At 41.3% G+C, this 16,375-nt stretch overlaps 2 protein-coding genes across 6 annotated transcripts in view; one reads left to right on the top strand and one right to left on the bottom strand.

Annotated features, from left to right (window-relative positions):
* The window catches only part of LOC129725066 (tubulin polyglutamylase TTLL5), a 73,926-nt gene that overhangs the window by 27,086 nt on the left and 30,465 nt on the right, over positions 1 to 16,375 (bottom strand). The window contains exon 1 of one of the 5 annotated variants that reach the window (XM_055680521.1): positions 7,073 to 7,265. The exons of the other annotated variants lie outside the window; for them this stretch is intronic. The gene's annotated coding sequence lies outside the window, so the exon portion shown is untranslated. Of the gene's footprint in view, positions 1 to 7,072; positions 7,266 to 16,375 lie in introns of those variants that run through there. 5 annotated transcript variants of the gene reach the window in all.
* Positions 12,194 to 13,582, top strand: LOC129717300 (uncharacterized protein K02A2.6-like). Its single transcript, XM_055667165.1, has one exon. It carries the CDS (start codon positions 12,194 to 12,196, stop codon positions 13,580 to 13,582), a length of 1,389 nt encoding a protein of 462 aa, XP_055523140.1.

The raw sequence follows: 16,375 nt of genomic DNA, 5'->3' as shown, positions 1-16,375 counted from the left end.
GACACAATCGAATACCCATTTGCAGCAGAGTATAATATAGAGATTCTATCGTACCACTCGAAAACTAGTAGCGAATATCGCTCTGCAGGAAGCAGTAACCATAACACAGTGCTGTAGTAACGCTTGGCGTGCCACCCCCTGGCTTTATTTATTGCATCAATCGACAATAACATGGAAAACAACGTGTTTACTATCAGTACCGATGTGAGAGAGATGAAAACCTGGTGCTGAATCTGGAATAATGTGACTCGAAGGCGGTTTCACCTACTTTTAACCGAATCTAAAAATATAAGAAGTAAACAAATATTCGAACTGATTGGGAACTAACACAAAAAGTAGTTTCTGTCGAACCTTAGAAAGTTTTTGAAAACGCAACATGCAATTTGTTTTAGAAGTTTGGAAACCGCCCACTTCACTCCATTCAGACGAACGACAAGGGGAAAAATATCCTACCTTCCTTAGGTTTAGCAGGGTACAATTTGGCCAACTTTGCTCATTCATGCTAGTCTGGCCCCATACTTTACACATTGCTGTTGACCATCGCGCTTGGTTTCGCTCCTGCGGTGGTGAAAAAACAGCCAATTTTTGACCTCACAACCCATAGAGTGGTTCGATAATCTGGAGCAGTATTTTGAGGTTAACGACATCGGCAAAAATACTTGGTACCTATTTCGGTATGCAGGCAGTGGATTTACATCTTGGGCGGCTATCCCGCCTTACTACATTGCATTTGACCTACAACGACCGCGGCTTTGGACGGTCGGAGTGGAGTGGAAGTTTGCGTTCAGCCGGGAAAACCGACACCAAAAGCGGTATTTCAACCACGAAGGTGGCTATAATCGAGTAAATAGTATTGCATGTGATCAAACAGTTTTGATTATTTTACTAATTGGGTTTTATTGCACGGTATCAAAGAACATTGGGGTAATGTTGAGTTTCTGAATAGTTTAATTAAACTTTAAAACGAAACCAGGATACCGGTGGAAAGTATGGGTGGCAAATTGAATGTTTAAAGCAACAAGCCAACACTGAATGGATGGTAGGATGGTAGGACTACTGATGTAAAGAGTGGACCAAAAAGTATGACCGGAATCTGAACACGAGCTTTCGGTTCACTTTATAATGAGAGTGTGTGAAGAATCTATTTTTCATTTCATGTAAGTAGCCAGTAGGTGCAGATGGCCAGCGTACTCTGCGATCATCAACATTGGTTCATGTAACTCAACGTCATTCGCGTTATTTTGAAAATCCGTGGGGAAATATTACGGCAAACCCACAGAAAAAACGGATACAAAATACATTAGAGACATATTTTCGAATGCTTTATGTGAATGCACAACAGTAAGGCAGTAAGGCAGTGCTGAAATAAACATACAACGAACAATCCAGAGAATTATAGCAAAGCAAAGCTAAGCCTTGGTGCTACATTCCGATTCGGAACTTGACCTTCTGTTTATTTATACACATACTTCGCAGACGACTGTTGAGTGTACAGGACATTTGCGGGATTAGCGCTACGATCCTACTGACACTAACAGTCTCTTCCGAGCCAAGACTTGAACCTACGACGACTGGCTTGTTAGGCCAGCATCGTACCTCAAGACCATCTGGGAGGCTATTATACGGAATCGGTATAAACCTAGGCAAACGAAGAAGGATAACGATTGGAAACTTGGCACTTGAAATGTCAGGACTCTGCTCGAACCGGCACGCACGAGCATCGGAAGAGATACGGAAGGCAGAAGTGGGGGTAGCAGCCATACAAGAGGTGCGCTGGCCTAAAATTGGAACACGTGAATTCCGAGCGGTTGATCCGACCACAAGCACTTCTTCCAAGTACCACATCTACTACAGTGGCGACAACAAAGCGGAACGGGACGTAGGTTTCGGGCTACTCGGAAACCAAATGAAGCGTGTCATTAGGTGAAGGCCTATTATTGACCGTCTATGCGTATTGAGGATCCAGGGCAAATTTTCTAATTACAGCCTGATCAACGTGCACGCGTAAAAACGAAAAAACCGATGACGTAAAGGAGGAGTTCTATGAGCTCCTTGAGAAATCGTATGGAGAGTGCCCACGACAGGACATAAAGATCGTTATTGGAGATACGAATGCACAAGTCGGGCGAGAGGACTTCTTCCGTCCCGTTATTGGTAAGAAAAGCCGTCACTCTACCACCAACGACGGCTTGAGGTTATTGAACTTTGCCACGGCTAGGGAAATGGCTACCTGTAGTACCACGTCAGAAAATTAGGAAGCACACCTGTAGACACCCCAATGGAGAGCCCTGCTCCTAGATCGACCACATGCTAATCAACGGCCGGCACTTCTCGGTCCTTTCGTGGGCCAAACATCGACTCGGATTACTTTCTCGTGGTAGGCAAGATTCGCGCCCGGTTGTCCAACGTATTTAAATCGAGATCTGCGACGAAGATACGTCTCGACTTCCAAAGGTTATTAGCGGAAGCAGTTACTGCAGAGTTTACTCGGAAAGTTGATAGACGGATCGGTGACTTAGCTGGAGGGACCTGAACGAGCAGTGGAAGCACATCCATGATGCGGTCAGCGAAACAGCGCGAGAAGCGAGGCATGACAACGGGAATTGCGCGTAGTGGGTGGTTCGATGCTGAGTGTCTAGAGGTGACGAAAGGGAAGAACCGGGCCTACGCCAACACGTTAATAGCAGCTAATCGTGTGAAGTGCCTGATGAGGGAGAAGTACCGGGAGGCAAGAGCTGCCGAAAAGAGGCTTCACCGCCGTAAGGAACGTGAGCATAACGATCGCGTCCTCGCGGAGGCGAAAAATTGCTTCACACTGCACTACACGAGGAGCTTTTATAGAACGATTAACGGAATCAGGAGCCGGACCGTGTCAATACCTGCCATGTGTAACCTGACTACCGATAAATCGCAGGTGGCCAGGCGTTCGAAGCAATATCTTGAAGTAGTGTTGAACAGTGAAAAAGGTAGGAGTGTCGTCGAGGGGAACAGGGTAGAAATTGGGAAGGACGGACCAGCTATAGACCCACTAATATTGGACGAGGTGTAGAATGCTTGCAAAGAGCTGGAGAACCCCAACGCCGCTGGTAAGGACGGTCTTACCGACCGAGCTTTTCAAAGTCGGGAGCGAGCGGCTGTGTAGTGCAATTCACCAGATTATCCTAAGGGTATGGTCAAAGGAACAACTACCTACGGACTGGTTGAAAGGACTCACATGTCCTATCCACAAGAAAGGACATAGACTCGACTGTAGTAATTATCGAAACATAACCCGTATCCTGTTCCAACGACTGAAGCCGTTGCAGGAAGCCTTTGTTGGAGAATACCAAGGCGGTTTTCGAGTGGGGCGATCTACAACGGGCCAGATGTTTACCTTGAGACAGATCCTCGACAAGTTTCGAGAGCACAACTTGCAGATACATCATCTGTTTATTGACTTTAAGGCGGCGTACGATACAGTGAAACGCAACGAGCTGTGGCAAATAATGCTAGAGCACACAACAAAACTAATTAAACTGTTACGTGCGACGCTTGACGGTTTCACATCATGCGTCAGAACAGCGGGCGAATTTTCGGACGCGTTTGTGGCGTTAGATGGTCTGAAGCAAGGGGACGGGCTCTTGAACTTGCTGTTCAACATTGCTTTGGAAGGTGCAATACGAAGGGCAGGTGTGCAGAGGAGCGGCACCATCATCACAAAGTCTCACATGCTTCTAGGCTTCGCGGACAACATTGATATAATTGGTGGTAACCGTAGAGCAGTTGAGGAGGCCTTTACGGCTCTCAAAAGGGAAGCTGCGAGAATTGGACTCATCATTAACACTGCCAAACGAAGTACATAGAGGCTGACCGAGAGCGTGGGTATTGGTGCTGCGGTGGAAATGGATGGGGATACTTTCGAAGTGGTCGACGAATTTGTTTATCTTGGTACTCTCGTGACATGTGGCAACGAAGTGAGCCGCGAGGTGAAGAGACGGATTGCGGCAGCGAATAGGGCTTATTACGGATTGCGTGGCCAGCTTAAGTCCCGTAGCCTACAGATCCGTACGAAATTTGCGCTCTATAGGACTCTGGTGGCGCTCTACGGACATGAATCGTGGACGTGGAAGGAGGCCGATCAACGAGCGCTTGGGGGTTTCGAGCGTAGGATCCTGCGATCAATACTCGGAGGTAAACTAGAAAATGGGGTGTGGCGCATGAAGCAAGTACGAAGTATACAAACACGCTGATATTGAAACACGGCAGGTTACAGTGGGCTGGCCATGTTGCACGGATGGCGGTCGAACCACCATGAAAATATTTTTTGCCCCCAAAGATCTTCACATGCCAAATTTGGTTTCATTTGTTTAATTTCTGGAGTCATGCAAAAATTTGTTTTTCATTTGTATACAAGCCCTTTCCAGAAGAGGGAGGAGTGTCGAACAGCCGTAGAAACATTTCTTAACCCGAGAAACCTCCACGTGCCCAATTTGGTTCTGTTTACTCGATTAGTTAATGAATTAGGCAGAAAATTTTGTTTCATTTGTAAGTAAGCCCCCCTTTGAGAAAAGAGAACTCCCCTTCCTTTTCCACCACAGAACTATTTCTTACTCTGGTGATCCACTTCCATCCACCTCCACGTGCCAAATTTGGTTCCCTTTGCTTGATTAAATCTCGAGTTATACAGATATTTGTGTTTCGTTTGTATGGGATCCCCTTCTTCCAAAGCACATTACCGTGCCAAGTTAGGCTTGGCAAATGGCTCGATTAGTTCTCGAGTTATGAAAAAAATGTGTTTCATTTGTCTCAAACTATCATCACTTTCCCGGCCTCAGAAACCACTACATACAAATTTTTTATGTTGATCGGTTCAGTAATTTTCAAGCCTATATGGATCAGACAGACAGACATACAGATAGACAGAACTCCATTTTATATGTATAGATTGTTTTTGTTTATATAACGACTTAAACGGTTAATTTAACGGGTTTATCGGCTTAATCAGTCCGTGTATACTAGCAAAAACGATTTGTTTTTTTCTTATTCCGACAGTTTCGGTGACTTTATTTCACCTTTTTCAGAAAAGGTGAAATAAAGTCACCAAAACTGTCGGAATAAGAAAAAACAAATCGTTTTTGCTAGTATACACGGACTGATTAAGCCGATAAACCCGTTAAATGTATAGATTGTTACAAAATCGTTCAAAGAAAGTTACTAAGGCGACATCCATGAATTACGTAACACTCATAGAGGGGAGGGGGGAATCTTCGAGCGTTAAGATTTGGGGGGTAGGCGTTTGCGTTACGTTTCGTTACATATGGGGGGGTAGGGGTCCAAAAATTGGATTTTTTGCTGTACGTAATTTATGGATGTCGCCTTACAGTGTGAAATCAAAAATAATGCTTGCTTCTCTGAGAATAATATCTCAACACCCTTTACTATTGTGTCTTACTTCTAGTACGACTCGCATCGCATCCTCGTGCATTTGAGTCATTGGTCAAAAAATCGCAAGCGTTGTACCTTGAGACCAGCTAGGCTGCTTTACTCATTTTGTGCAAATTTTATGGGAGTCTGCTTCTCTGTAAACTTTTTTATTTATACGGCTTGATATCTCTGACTTCCTGCACAGCCAAATATCCGCAAGAATCTCGGTTCGGTTTGGTTTTTTATCGCTCTGCCAATTCAGGTAGCAGCAAGTTGAAAATAACTTAAAAATAATTAAAAAGGTTTACAACGTTACTGTCGAAAAAAAAATGAAGCTATAAGTAGAAGTGGTTCCGTATATTTTGATTGCTTAGAATCAATAACCTCAACAATCAATCACCCATAAACCATAAAAATGGTTGTATGATATTGTTTAGAAGTAATTCCTTACTTCCAAAACTTATTTTAAATAAATTGAATTCCTATAAAAAAAACTTAATACATGTAATCAAAAGTTACCTTTCGGCGGGTTCTGAGATGCAACTGTTTTATACCACTTTGGATTGACATGAACTGCATCAAATTGCATAATTTTTAATAATGCGACAAACCAAGTAGTTTTACAGTGAGTGCTAAAAACCTGAAAACATGAAACTAAGTACCTTAATTTTATGAAACGTAAAAAAATCCGTTTGCAATAAATATTACAATAAAACCTATTTCAAATCGCAACTTGTTATGGCACTACCAGGACCACAATCATGCGCACCCATCGAGCATTAAAAGTGCTTTTTGCAACTCTCAAGGCGAAAAAATGACCTTCGCTTGCGTGAAACACAAACAGTGCAACGGATACTAATGGAAACACTTTTGGCCTCAAAAACAGGCACTACTTTGAACATATTGGAGCGAATTGAAGCCCAATCTGGGTTCCGATTTGAGTCAGTTAATACAAAATTAGTGCTTGGATGCAGAAATGCGACCTTAACTGTGATTGCTTAAATAGTACGTTTAAACGCATGCAGCTGTGTGTAATTGGAGTGAGCGTGCATAAACAATAGTTTTTCTTTAAACACTCAAAATTAGCACCGCCAGTTGAATATTACTTGTACAAACTAAAACGCTGAAAGTTATTCATGTTGTTGTTGTTGTTGTTGTTGTTACTGCCGACACTGTTAGTGTTATTCTCACTGCCGTTGCTATTGCTACGACTGTCGACCGAACCGACTAACCGGATGGCCTCGCCAGTAACCACCACCGTGCCCAAATATGGTGCCATCGAGCGTTCAATTAGTAGCATTTTTCGTTTTGGCACTGTGACTAATTTATCAGACCTCAACGGGTTGTAGCCATTTCCCTATCTTGCTGCACTTCATCACACTTTCATTACGATATATGGCTTCAGCCGGTCACTCTTGAGTGCACAATCTTATGTTTCCACTAGGTCAAGCTAGCCTTTCAGTGGGGACCCACATTAGCCGGTTGCCATTGAGCGATTTCGATTTGCCGCTGCACTTGCACAAAAAAGGACTAAACACCAACCGTACACTTCCACCGCCTCGATGACAACACCGCGTACCGTAGACCAGCCAAAACAATGACACGCTTTTTTGGGGTCAAGTTAGACACGGTGGAGGATGTTTTACTCATTGAATAACTAACTACTCACAGGATATTCGCGCCTACAAACAACGGGATCTATGGTAACTAGGTGTGATTGGTTGTAAAACGGTGGCACCATTCATCGACGACGCGTGTTGCCTTCTATTTAGGTCTATAGCGCGCCTATATGTAGACTTTATATATACAGCTGAAAATCGGTTAGAATGGATCCGAGGTGAACGAAGTACTATACCGACAGTCGTTGCAGCACGGACTGCACAAACCAGACTGTTGAAAAAGTGCATTGAATGTAGCATATTATGCTGTGACTGTCGCTGCAACACCATTGCCTTTATGCTGTTTCTCACTCGATATGGAGCCATTCCACGCTTCTTCGCGAATCGATTTGAACCGGTCGTTAGGCGATTTAGCTGCAAGTTTGAACAGTTGCTCGGTTTTGATACAGTTGACATTTTAAGATTCTAATTCATCAGTTAAGGGCCTGTGTAAAGTTGATTCAAAAACGGAAACGACAACGTTAGAAAATTAAAGTTGTCGTCATCTAGCATGTAATTACTCTATACCAATACTACGCGAAACGGCACGTAAAAAAAACTATCCATCGGTTGGGATTGTTTTCGATTGAAAGGCTGTTGAATGGAGAACCAAATAAGGCTATACTATGCGCTTAGCGAGAATGGTACCTAATCGACTGTTTCTATTTGTGTGATTTTACCGATAACCGCGGGATACCGTTCCGGCTGACAGTTGAACGCAACATTGCATTGAATGTTTTATGCTACCTAGCACAGGAAACTTCAAGAGTTGTATGTGATAAAAATAAAGCGTGTAATTTTATGAAAACATTCAGGGTAGAATTTGATTTCAGTGTGTTTTAAGTTTAAGAAAAAATCACTGAGTTTATCTATTTCTATGAATGCCTGTTTGTCTTTCTGTCTGTTACCTATAGGCTATAGCCTGAAAAACTATCGAACCGATTATCGAGTAGATTTGTAAATTTTGGAGTTTTCGAGTACGAGAAGTATCATAAATGTCTCAGTTTTGCTCTTACTCATAAGCGTAGGCAAGAAGGGGTGAATTTGCTGTTTATAAACATGAATCTCAACGACTTTGAATTTTATCTATTCCATTTGCGTGGCAATGGTGAGAGGTCAAATTATTATTTATTTATGTTTCAAATTTGTTAAAAAACTTTATTTATTTTGGGAGATAATAAATAACAATGTTCAGAAAAAAATGCATTTTTGGATGGCTGATAACTTAGTAGAAGGTTTAAAAATCCGGAAAAATCTGGCAAAAAAAAGTTAGAACGAAAATTGTTATTTGTAGGAATCTATCACTACGAAAAAGTACGTAGTGATGGGTGCACCTATTAGATAGAACCTTGAAACGGGGAGAGAGGGGAGTGGAGTTGAGAGAAGAAGAGCGTTAGGGAGTAGGGAAAAAAGCAGCGGAATAAGCATGAGTAATTAAGTAAGTAAACGGAGTTGATTTCATTTTAAACAGTGACCAAACCTAGCTGTTACATTTGGCGACGAGGGAAAGTGGTAAGATAGGTGCAAGGCGTGAATCGTTTGCAAAATAAACGGAAATTCCTTGTGGTGTAAAAATGCTATTTGGTGAGACATCTAAGATGGCAGAAAACACGAATGACTAAATTATGTTTGGTGGTGGCTGTGTGAAAATTAAAAAAAAACACCGAGGCCCATATAGGTGATAGGCGTGTGTAGATGTGTGATGTGCTGAAGGAACGGTGGAAACAAAATACATTGGTGTAACGAAATATGGAGATTGATTATGGTGATGATTTTTATGGTGGGTGGTGTCAATATTTGTTCATGTTGATTAAGGAGGAAAACGATTATCCTCGAAAATGGTTACACGTGAGATGCGATTTTTTTCCAAAGATTGTTTTCTAAGTGATAACTCAAAAATGGCATATGGTGCTGAATGGACTATAGGAAGCAGATGTATTTTCGATTTGAGAATCGGAAGGGTGGCAAAAAAATACGGTGTAAGAAAAATGGTTTCTTGGAAACCTGGTGTACATCACAGTATGCGAACCCGATTTGGGAATCGGTAGCCCTGGAAGGAAGGGATTTTTTACTGAAGATTGTTATGTTACGATGAAGGAGACATCTGAACACACACATACACACGCTAATCTCTATATAACGAATATGTAATTAATTATTCATTGCTGAAAACGTTTTTAAATATTTCTGTTTTTTTGTGACTTTAGTTGGAAAACGATGTTTGTTGATGACATTGTTTTACTTATTTTATCATGCTTATATTGTTTCAGATGGATTCTTCACGATTTATTTCACTTTTTCGATGTAACGAAATCGAGAAATCCAAGTTGCATAAAGAATGGCAAATTTGGAAACGCTCTTTGGATTATTACTTTGAATCAGAGGATATCACAGACCAAAACCGGAAGCGAGCAAAACTTTTGCACTTTTGAGGGCTCCAACTGCAAGCTGTTGTCGAGCCGCTACCGAATCGCGAAAAATTTCCAGTTGTAGCTGTGAAGAAGACTTACTATGATGTAGCGATCCAAGCGCTCGACGATTTTTTTCAACCGGGACGGCAAGATGTACTCGAGCTCCATAACCTTAGAAGGATGAAACAGCACGAAAATGAAAGGTTTGCCGAGTTCGTTATCAGAATTGGACAACAAATAACCGAGTGCGTTGTCGACAAGTATGAGGCAAGTGTTCGTAAGATTCTCACGGACATCATGTTAACGGACACAATAGTTGAGGGCTGTACGTCAGATGAGCTGAGGAAACAGATTCTGCAAAAGGACCGGTCTGTAGAGGAGATTGAGGAAATCGGGAGATCATTGGAAGGAGTGCAGAGGCAACTGAAAGATTTTGCACCGAGCAGTGAGGATTCGAATCGAGTGTACAGGGTTCAAAATAAACGACGGTATCAGTATCAATCACCAAAGCACAAGGGGAGCTCCCAGCCGAAGATTCCAACCAAAAACTCGGAGGTGAGCTGTTATAAGTGCGGACTTTACGGACACATTTCCACTGACACACGATGCCCGGCCAGACGAAAAACGTGCAAGAGATGCCATGAACCACTTGAATCACGATGCCTAGAGATGGCCCAATCTAGGACCGCCAGACCTTTTTCCCGTTGGAAAAAAGAAACGCTAGAAGCCAAAAAGATTTAAGCTATCGAGGATTATGATGTACAAAATCAAAGTATGCGAGATTCGAACGCGATTGAGATTATTAAGCCATCCAGTATGCCACCGAAAACATAATACGCTTTCTATTCGGGAAACGAGTCAAACACTGTGACTTGTATAATCGGGGGAATTTCACACTCAATGCTGGTTGACTCTGGAGCAGAAGCAAACTTGATTACCGAAGCGTGGGAGAATTTTAAATCAGCCGGTATCGAAATAATCAGTTGTAAAAAAGGTAGTGCACGTATTCTAAAGAGCTACGGCAACAATGTTCCTCTAAAGGTACTGGGCACGTTCAAAGCAGTTGTTCGGACCGGATCCCGATCTGTAGAAGCCGAGTTTTTCGTGATCCACGGTGGTCAACGTTCTCTTTTGGGAGACGCTACGTCCAAACAATTGGGAATACTTAAGGTTGGGCTAGAGATTGATCGCGTAATAGACATTCTGGAACCACTTTCTAAGATCACTGGTGTTTGCGTTCATGTCCATTTGGACCCCGACGCCAAACCAGTTTTCCAGCCTATGAGGAGAGCTCCCGTGGCACTGGAGGAGGCTGTCAACCGTAAGCTGGAGGAGCTGATCGCGAGGGACATTATCGAGGAAAAAAAAGGCCCGGTGAGCTGGGTTTCTCCGTTGGTGGTGGTTGGTAAAGCAAACGGGGAACCCAGGATTTGTCAGGACCTAAGAAGAGTGAATGAAGCTGTGATGAGGGAAAGACACCCAATGCCAATGATTGATGGCTTCCTGGCTAGAGTCGGGCCTAACATGATTTGTAGCAAATTGGATTTAAAAGACTCCTTCTTACAACTCGAACTAGACGAAGCATCTAGAGATGCGTTGGTGTTTTTGACGTCTCGGGGAATGTACCGATTCAAGCGTATGCCTTTCGGTTTAGTCTCGGCTTCAGAAGTTTTTCAAAAAACCATGGATGCGATATTGGCTGGTTCGGAAGGTGCTTAGAGGTACATCGACGACGTATATATCGAAGGAAAGAATAAAGAGCAGCATGATGAACGTGTTGCCAAGGTAGAGAAATATGTGACGTAATAAAATGACTTTGTTTTTTTTTTTACTGCTTGAATCACTTAAAGGGCAAATAAAGCTGATTCGTGTAGTTGGTGTAATTTGGCCCATTTTTTCATTGTGTGTTTCTTTTTTTCTTTCCATTTTTTCATCTGATTTATGCAGGTCCTGGCGAAACTGAAAGCAAGGAATGTACAACTAAATTGGGATAAGTGCATATTCGGGGTCACAGAGCTTGAGTTCCTCGGCCATAAAATAATGGGTACGGGAATAATACCATCGGATGTTAAGGTGGAAGCTTTGGTTACCTTCCGTAGACCGGAGAGTGCTAATGAAGTCCGGAGCTTTCTTGGGTTGGCCAACTACCTAAACCGGTTTATACCGAACCTGGCGACAGTAGACTCGCCGCTGAGAGACTTGACAAGAAAAGGAAACTCGTTCAACTGGCTGGCTAAACACGAAAAAGCTTTCAAAGAAATCAATAGAATATTGTCTGATCCGTCGAAGTTAGGTTTTTATCAAAAGGGGGATAGGACGCTCGTGATGGCAGATGCTAGTCCCATTGGACTAGGAGCCTTACTGATTTAGGTAGACAAGTACGGGCAACATCGGGTTATCAGTTATGCGTCTAAATCGCTGACGGACACCGAAAAACGGTAATGTCATACTGAAAAAGAAGCTCTTGCACTAGTCTGGTGTGTCGAAAAATTTTACATCGACTTATATAGGATTGAGTTTTAAATTTTGACCGATTGTAAAGCGCTCATCTATTTGTTTACACCGCGATCGCGGCCTTGTGCCCGAGTTGAAAGATGGGTGCTACGTTTGCAAGGATTCGATTACATAGTAACGCACATCCCAGGCGATCAAAACCAAGCAGACGTGTTGTCGAGACTGTCGACTCTCCTACCGGTAGCTTTCGATCAGCAAGAGGAAATTATGATTACAGAGATAATTGATTATGCCGCAAATGCGGTTACTGTGTCATGGGAACAAATGGTAGAAGCTTCCAGAGCGGATGAGGAAATCCAGCAGATTTTAGACATTATTGAACGAGATAAACGCGATGAACTGCCAATCGAATTTCGTGTGTTCGCTAATGAGCTATGCCAAGTAGGGGATCTTCTGTTACGGGGAGACCGCATAGTTGTTCCGACAGCGTTACGCTTTCAGTTTCTTAAAATTGCGCATGAAGGTCACCTGGGATCTTCAATGATGAAATCAACGTTGCGTTTATCATTGTGGTGGCCCAGAATGGACAGAGAAGTAGAAAACTTTGTTAGAAACTGCCGTGGATGCATATTGGTAGCTGCACCAGATGCACCGGAACCCATGACAAGGAAGCAGCTGCCGGATGGACCCTGGAAGGAAATAGCTATCGATTTTCTGGGACCATTGCCGGAAGGTCAATGGCTGTTTGTGGTGGTGGACTATTATAGTCGGTTCGTAGAAGTTGTGGAAATGTGGGACATTACTGCTTCTAACACAATCCGAGAGCTATCAACGATGTTCGGTCGTTTCGGGGTTCCGATTACAATGAGAGCCGATAACGGGCCTCAGTTGGGTAGCGAATGTAAAGAGCCTAAAGCATTCTGTAAGGAATTTGACATCACATTGGTTAACACCATACCGTACTGGCCACAGGCAAACGGTGAAGTAGAACGCCAGAACAGGAGCATCTTGGAACGTTTGCGAATTTCGCAGGAGCTGGGCAAGGATTGGCGTCTAGAGTTACGGAAATATCTTCTGGCATATCATTCTACAACTCACCCGACTACTGGGTCTCCGTCTAAACTACTGTTTGGGCGTAGGATCAGAAATAAGCTGCCTTCGATACCAGAACGAGAAGAAGATGAAATGGTGAGGGATCGGGATAAAATCGTTAAAGAGAAAGGAAAGGTGTATTCAGGTAACAAACGAAGGGCTCGTAGGAATGAAATTAAGAATGGGGATTTGGTGTATGTTAAACGACAGAGAAAAGATAACAAATTGGCAACAGATTATTCTTCGGAATTGTTCAAAGTTGTCAAGCGAAAGGAATCAGAAGTTACGGTAAAATCATTGAATTCGGGAAACGAATATAAACGCTACGTATCACATTTAAAAAAAGCAGAAGCTCAGGTCCAAGATGCACAAAGAAGGGAAGATAAAGAAGACCAACCAGGAACGTCAGTAGAACAAGAAAGGAGTGACGAGAATAACTTTTCAAAATCTGTATCGGAAGGTCACAAATCAATTAGGGTCAGCGAAGATGATACAAGTGTTTGTGTACCTGAGAAGCGGAGGTGGTCGGCTCCCAAGAAGTTCCAAGACTATGCCCCATTTTGAAAAAAAAAAATAAAAATAAAGTGGGATGTAGGAATCTATCACTACGAAAAAGTACAAATGGGTGCACCTATTAGATAGAACCTTGGAACGGGGAGAGAGGGGAGTGGAGTTGAGAGAAGAAGAGCGTTAGGGAGTAGGGACAAAAGCAGCGGAATAAACCTGAGTAATTAAGTAAGTAAACGGAGTTGATTTCATTTTAAACAGTGACCAGACCTAGCTGTTACATTATTTCTAGTGCCTCCTCATAGAGAATTTTATGTTGCTCGTAATATGTAACATATGTAGATAGAAACATGGTGTCTTGTGCAAAGTTTCTTGTTTCAAGATAACCTAGAATTTGGTCGGAGACACCTCGCGTCTATCTCAATCTGGTTAAAAAGTATATTTTCTACCTCACTCATTGGTGGATTGATCACCCATCTTTATACATTTAAAGATGCATTTTCAAATCCTGAAAATCCTGAAACTTCTCCTAACATACGCTAAAACTATAATAAACATTTGAATCACTATTTAATTAATCGCACGAAAACGGCAAAATAAAACACTGCAATGGAGATATTAAGCTTCAGTGGCATTTTTTGCAAAATGCTTAGTTTTTTATCACATGTAAAAATGCCAATACCTTAGCTCTTCGGTAAGATATCTCTTGAATGTAAGTTTTCATCATGAATTCCGATTTGCAGTCTGATCTTGACTGATAAATGTGATTTTATGTGTTTTGAAGGGTTTATCTAAAAATTACGGAAAAATCACTTTTTGCGACTTTTAGTAGACTCTCTGAGTCAAATAACTGAATGCGGTGCCAAACTAAACCATACGAAATATTCAAAAATAACCCTACAAAAATCGAACAGAATTTCAAAAAGTGTTAAAAGGTGGTTTTTTAGCTTGAAAAAGTCATTTTTTCATAAATCACGTTCAGGCAACCGTGAACAATGTTTTAGACAGTTGAAATGAGCACCGTGACTTTCTCATCATCGATCGGGACAACCGAAGGAATTCCTATCGCAGGCAGTTATAATTGCCGGTACTTTGCAGGGTTGCTAAACGAGGCCCGTCAAAGAAGAGTAGTAGAGTGACTCTACTAGAAATTATAAAAAATAAGCGTCTAGAGGGAAAGGTAAAAGTATAAAAATTTGTCACTGACCACGGTGATAAAGAAGTGCCTACCTTTCCGCTAGAGACGTTAGAGATGCAGAAGTAAACTCAATCTCTGGCAACAACGATTGTAACACTTCCTTCTTTCCTTCCCTAACGCCCGTAAGGACATAGCCAGCATTGTAATCGATCTTTACAAAGTGGAAGCTAATGAAATGTTATACATTGAAGGTGATAAATTAATCCCAAGTTAGCCATCTCACGGTGGTTTTTCGAACAACTTTACTAACTCAAATCCATCACGGTGAAGCAACTACGAAATGTACGGTCTTTCAAGCTCAAGCTCAAGTTTTGTCATTATTGTCATCCATCTATGGTACCACTTTAAGCAAAATTTCTAATCAATTTCTATGTTGGCCTTTCCTTTCATTCAGAAGCATTGTCTAACCATTTTGCAGAACTCGAATCATTTTGTTTTTGTCCTTTTCCTCTCATTAGACTTACTTTATTAATTCGAACCAAATTAAAGATCATACTCATTTTTTATCTCGACTACCTTTTAAAAAGAATTTCCATTTTTGGACTACAGTGAGAACTTTTTTTGTTTAGAAGAGTTTTGACCGGTTTAAAAAAATACTTATCATTCCTCCATTTTCGGTTTTTTACCTTAGATGCACTCTTAGAATTTTTATTTTTCCCCTTAGGGTGTTTTAGTCACTTAAACTTACATTCAAGATTTTTTTTCGACTTTTTCTAGATTTTGGGGATGTTTTTCAGCTTAAGCATTTGATATTTTTTGCATCTTTAGGAAACTTTTTAAAGTTTTAAAGTTTTTTAAGAATGAAGTGTTTTCCTGGCGTTCATTATTTTGATTTTCTCGTTTTCCTGAGAGCTTGTTGAACTGAAATTGAAATAATATTTTCTTACTTTTGTTAAAAATGGTTTCAGTCAGTTCGCTTCTTGGAGTGTTTTTGTGCAGTTTGAGTTCAATATGATACAGTCGAATCGCTGTATAGCGACATCGCAAGGGACCGTCGTTATAGAGAAATGTCGAAATAAAACGAATATTTTTTCTGAATATGAAGCAGAAGGGACCATTGAGAATGTCGCCATAGAGAGATTTGTCGCTATATAAGTTGTCGTAATAGAGGGCTTCAACTGTATATATTTTATTTTTATTTTTTTTTTCTAACTTGTAGAAAAGTTTTTATCATTTCAGCTTCGGTTGAACTAACTGTTGATTCCTTTTTGTTTCAGGTCTCTTATTTAATTTCTTCCAGGAATTCACAATCAATTTTTGTTTTGGCCATTTTATGATTTCTTTATTGGTTTCAGAACTTTTTTGACTAAAAGTTCAGGCTATTTTTTGTTCGGTCTTCTATTTTGTTTTGCTTGAAGTTATTTTAGAATAGATTTTGGATTATTTATCTCGCGTTTTCAATCATTCGAAGCATAATTTGTGATTATATTTCGTTCGTTTTCTTCTAGACTATAAAGGCGTTTGCAGGTATTTCTATTTCTTTGCTGGTTTGAAGGAAAGCTATTAAATTTATTGCGACAGCCATAATGACATATACATTTCAGTTAATCTTGTTTTTAGTGTTTTCCAACTTCGGAACCATTTACGGGAAAATTTAGAATCAATTTCTGCAGCATTACAGCATGAGAAAATTCATGTTAATTTTAATAAGT

The sequence above is a fragment of the Wyeomyia smithii genome, chromosome 1, assembly GCF_029784165.1.
Source record: "Wyeomyia smithii strain HCP4-BCI-WySm-NY-G18 chromosome 1, ASM2978416v1, whole genome shotgun sequence".
Taxonomy (NCBI): Eukaryota; Metazoa; Arthropoda; class Insecta; order Diptera; family Culicidae; genus Wyeomyia; species Wyeomyia smithii.
Note: the sequence above shows the minus strand (reverse complement) of the source record. Positions and strands in the feature narration are given on the sequence as shown.

Excerpts from the sequence above, each read along its gene's own strand:
- LOC129717300 (XM_055667165.1), top strand. The coding sequence starts at position 12,194 with ATGATTACAGAGATAATTGATTATGCCGCAAATGCGGTTACTGTGTCA.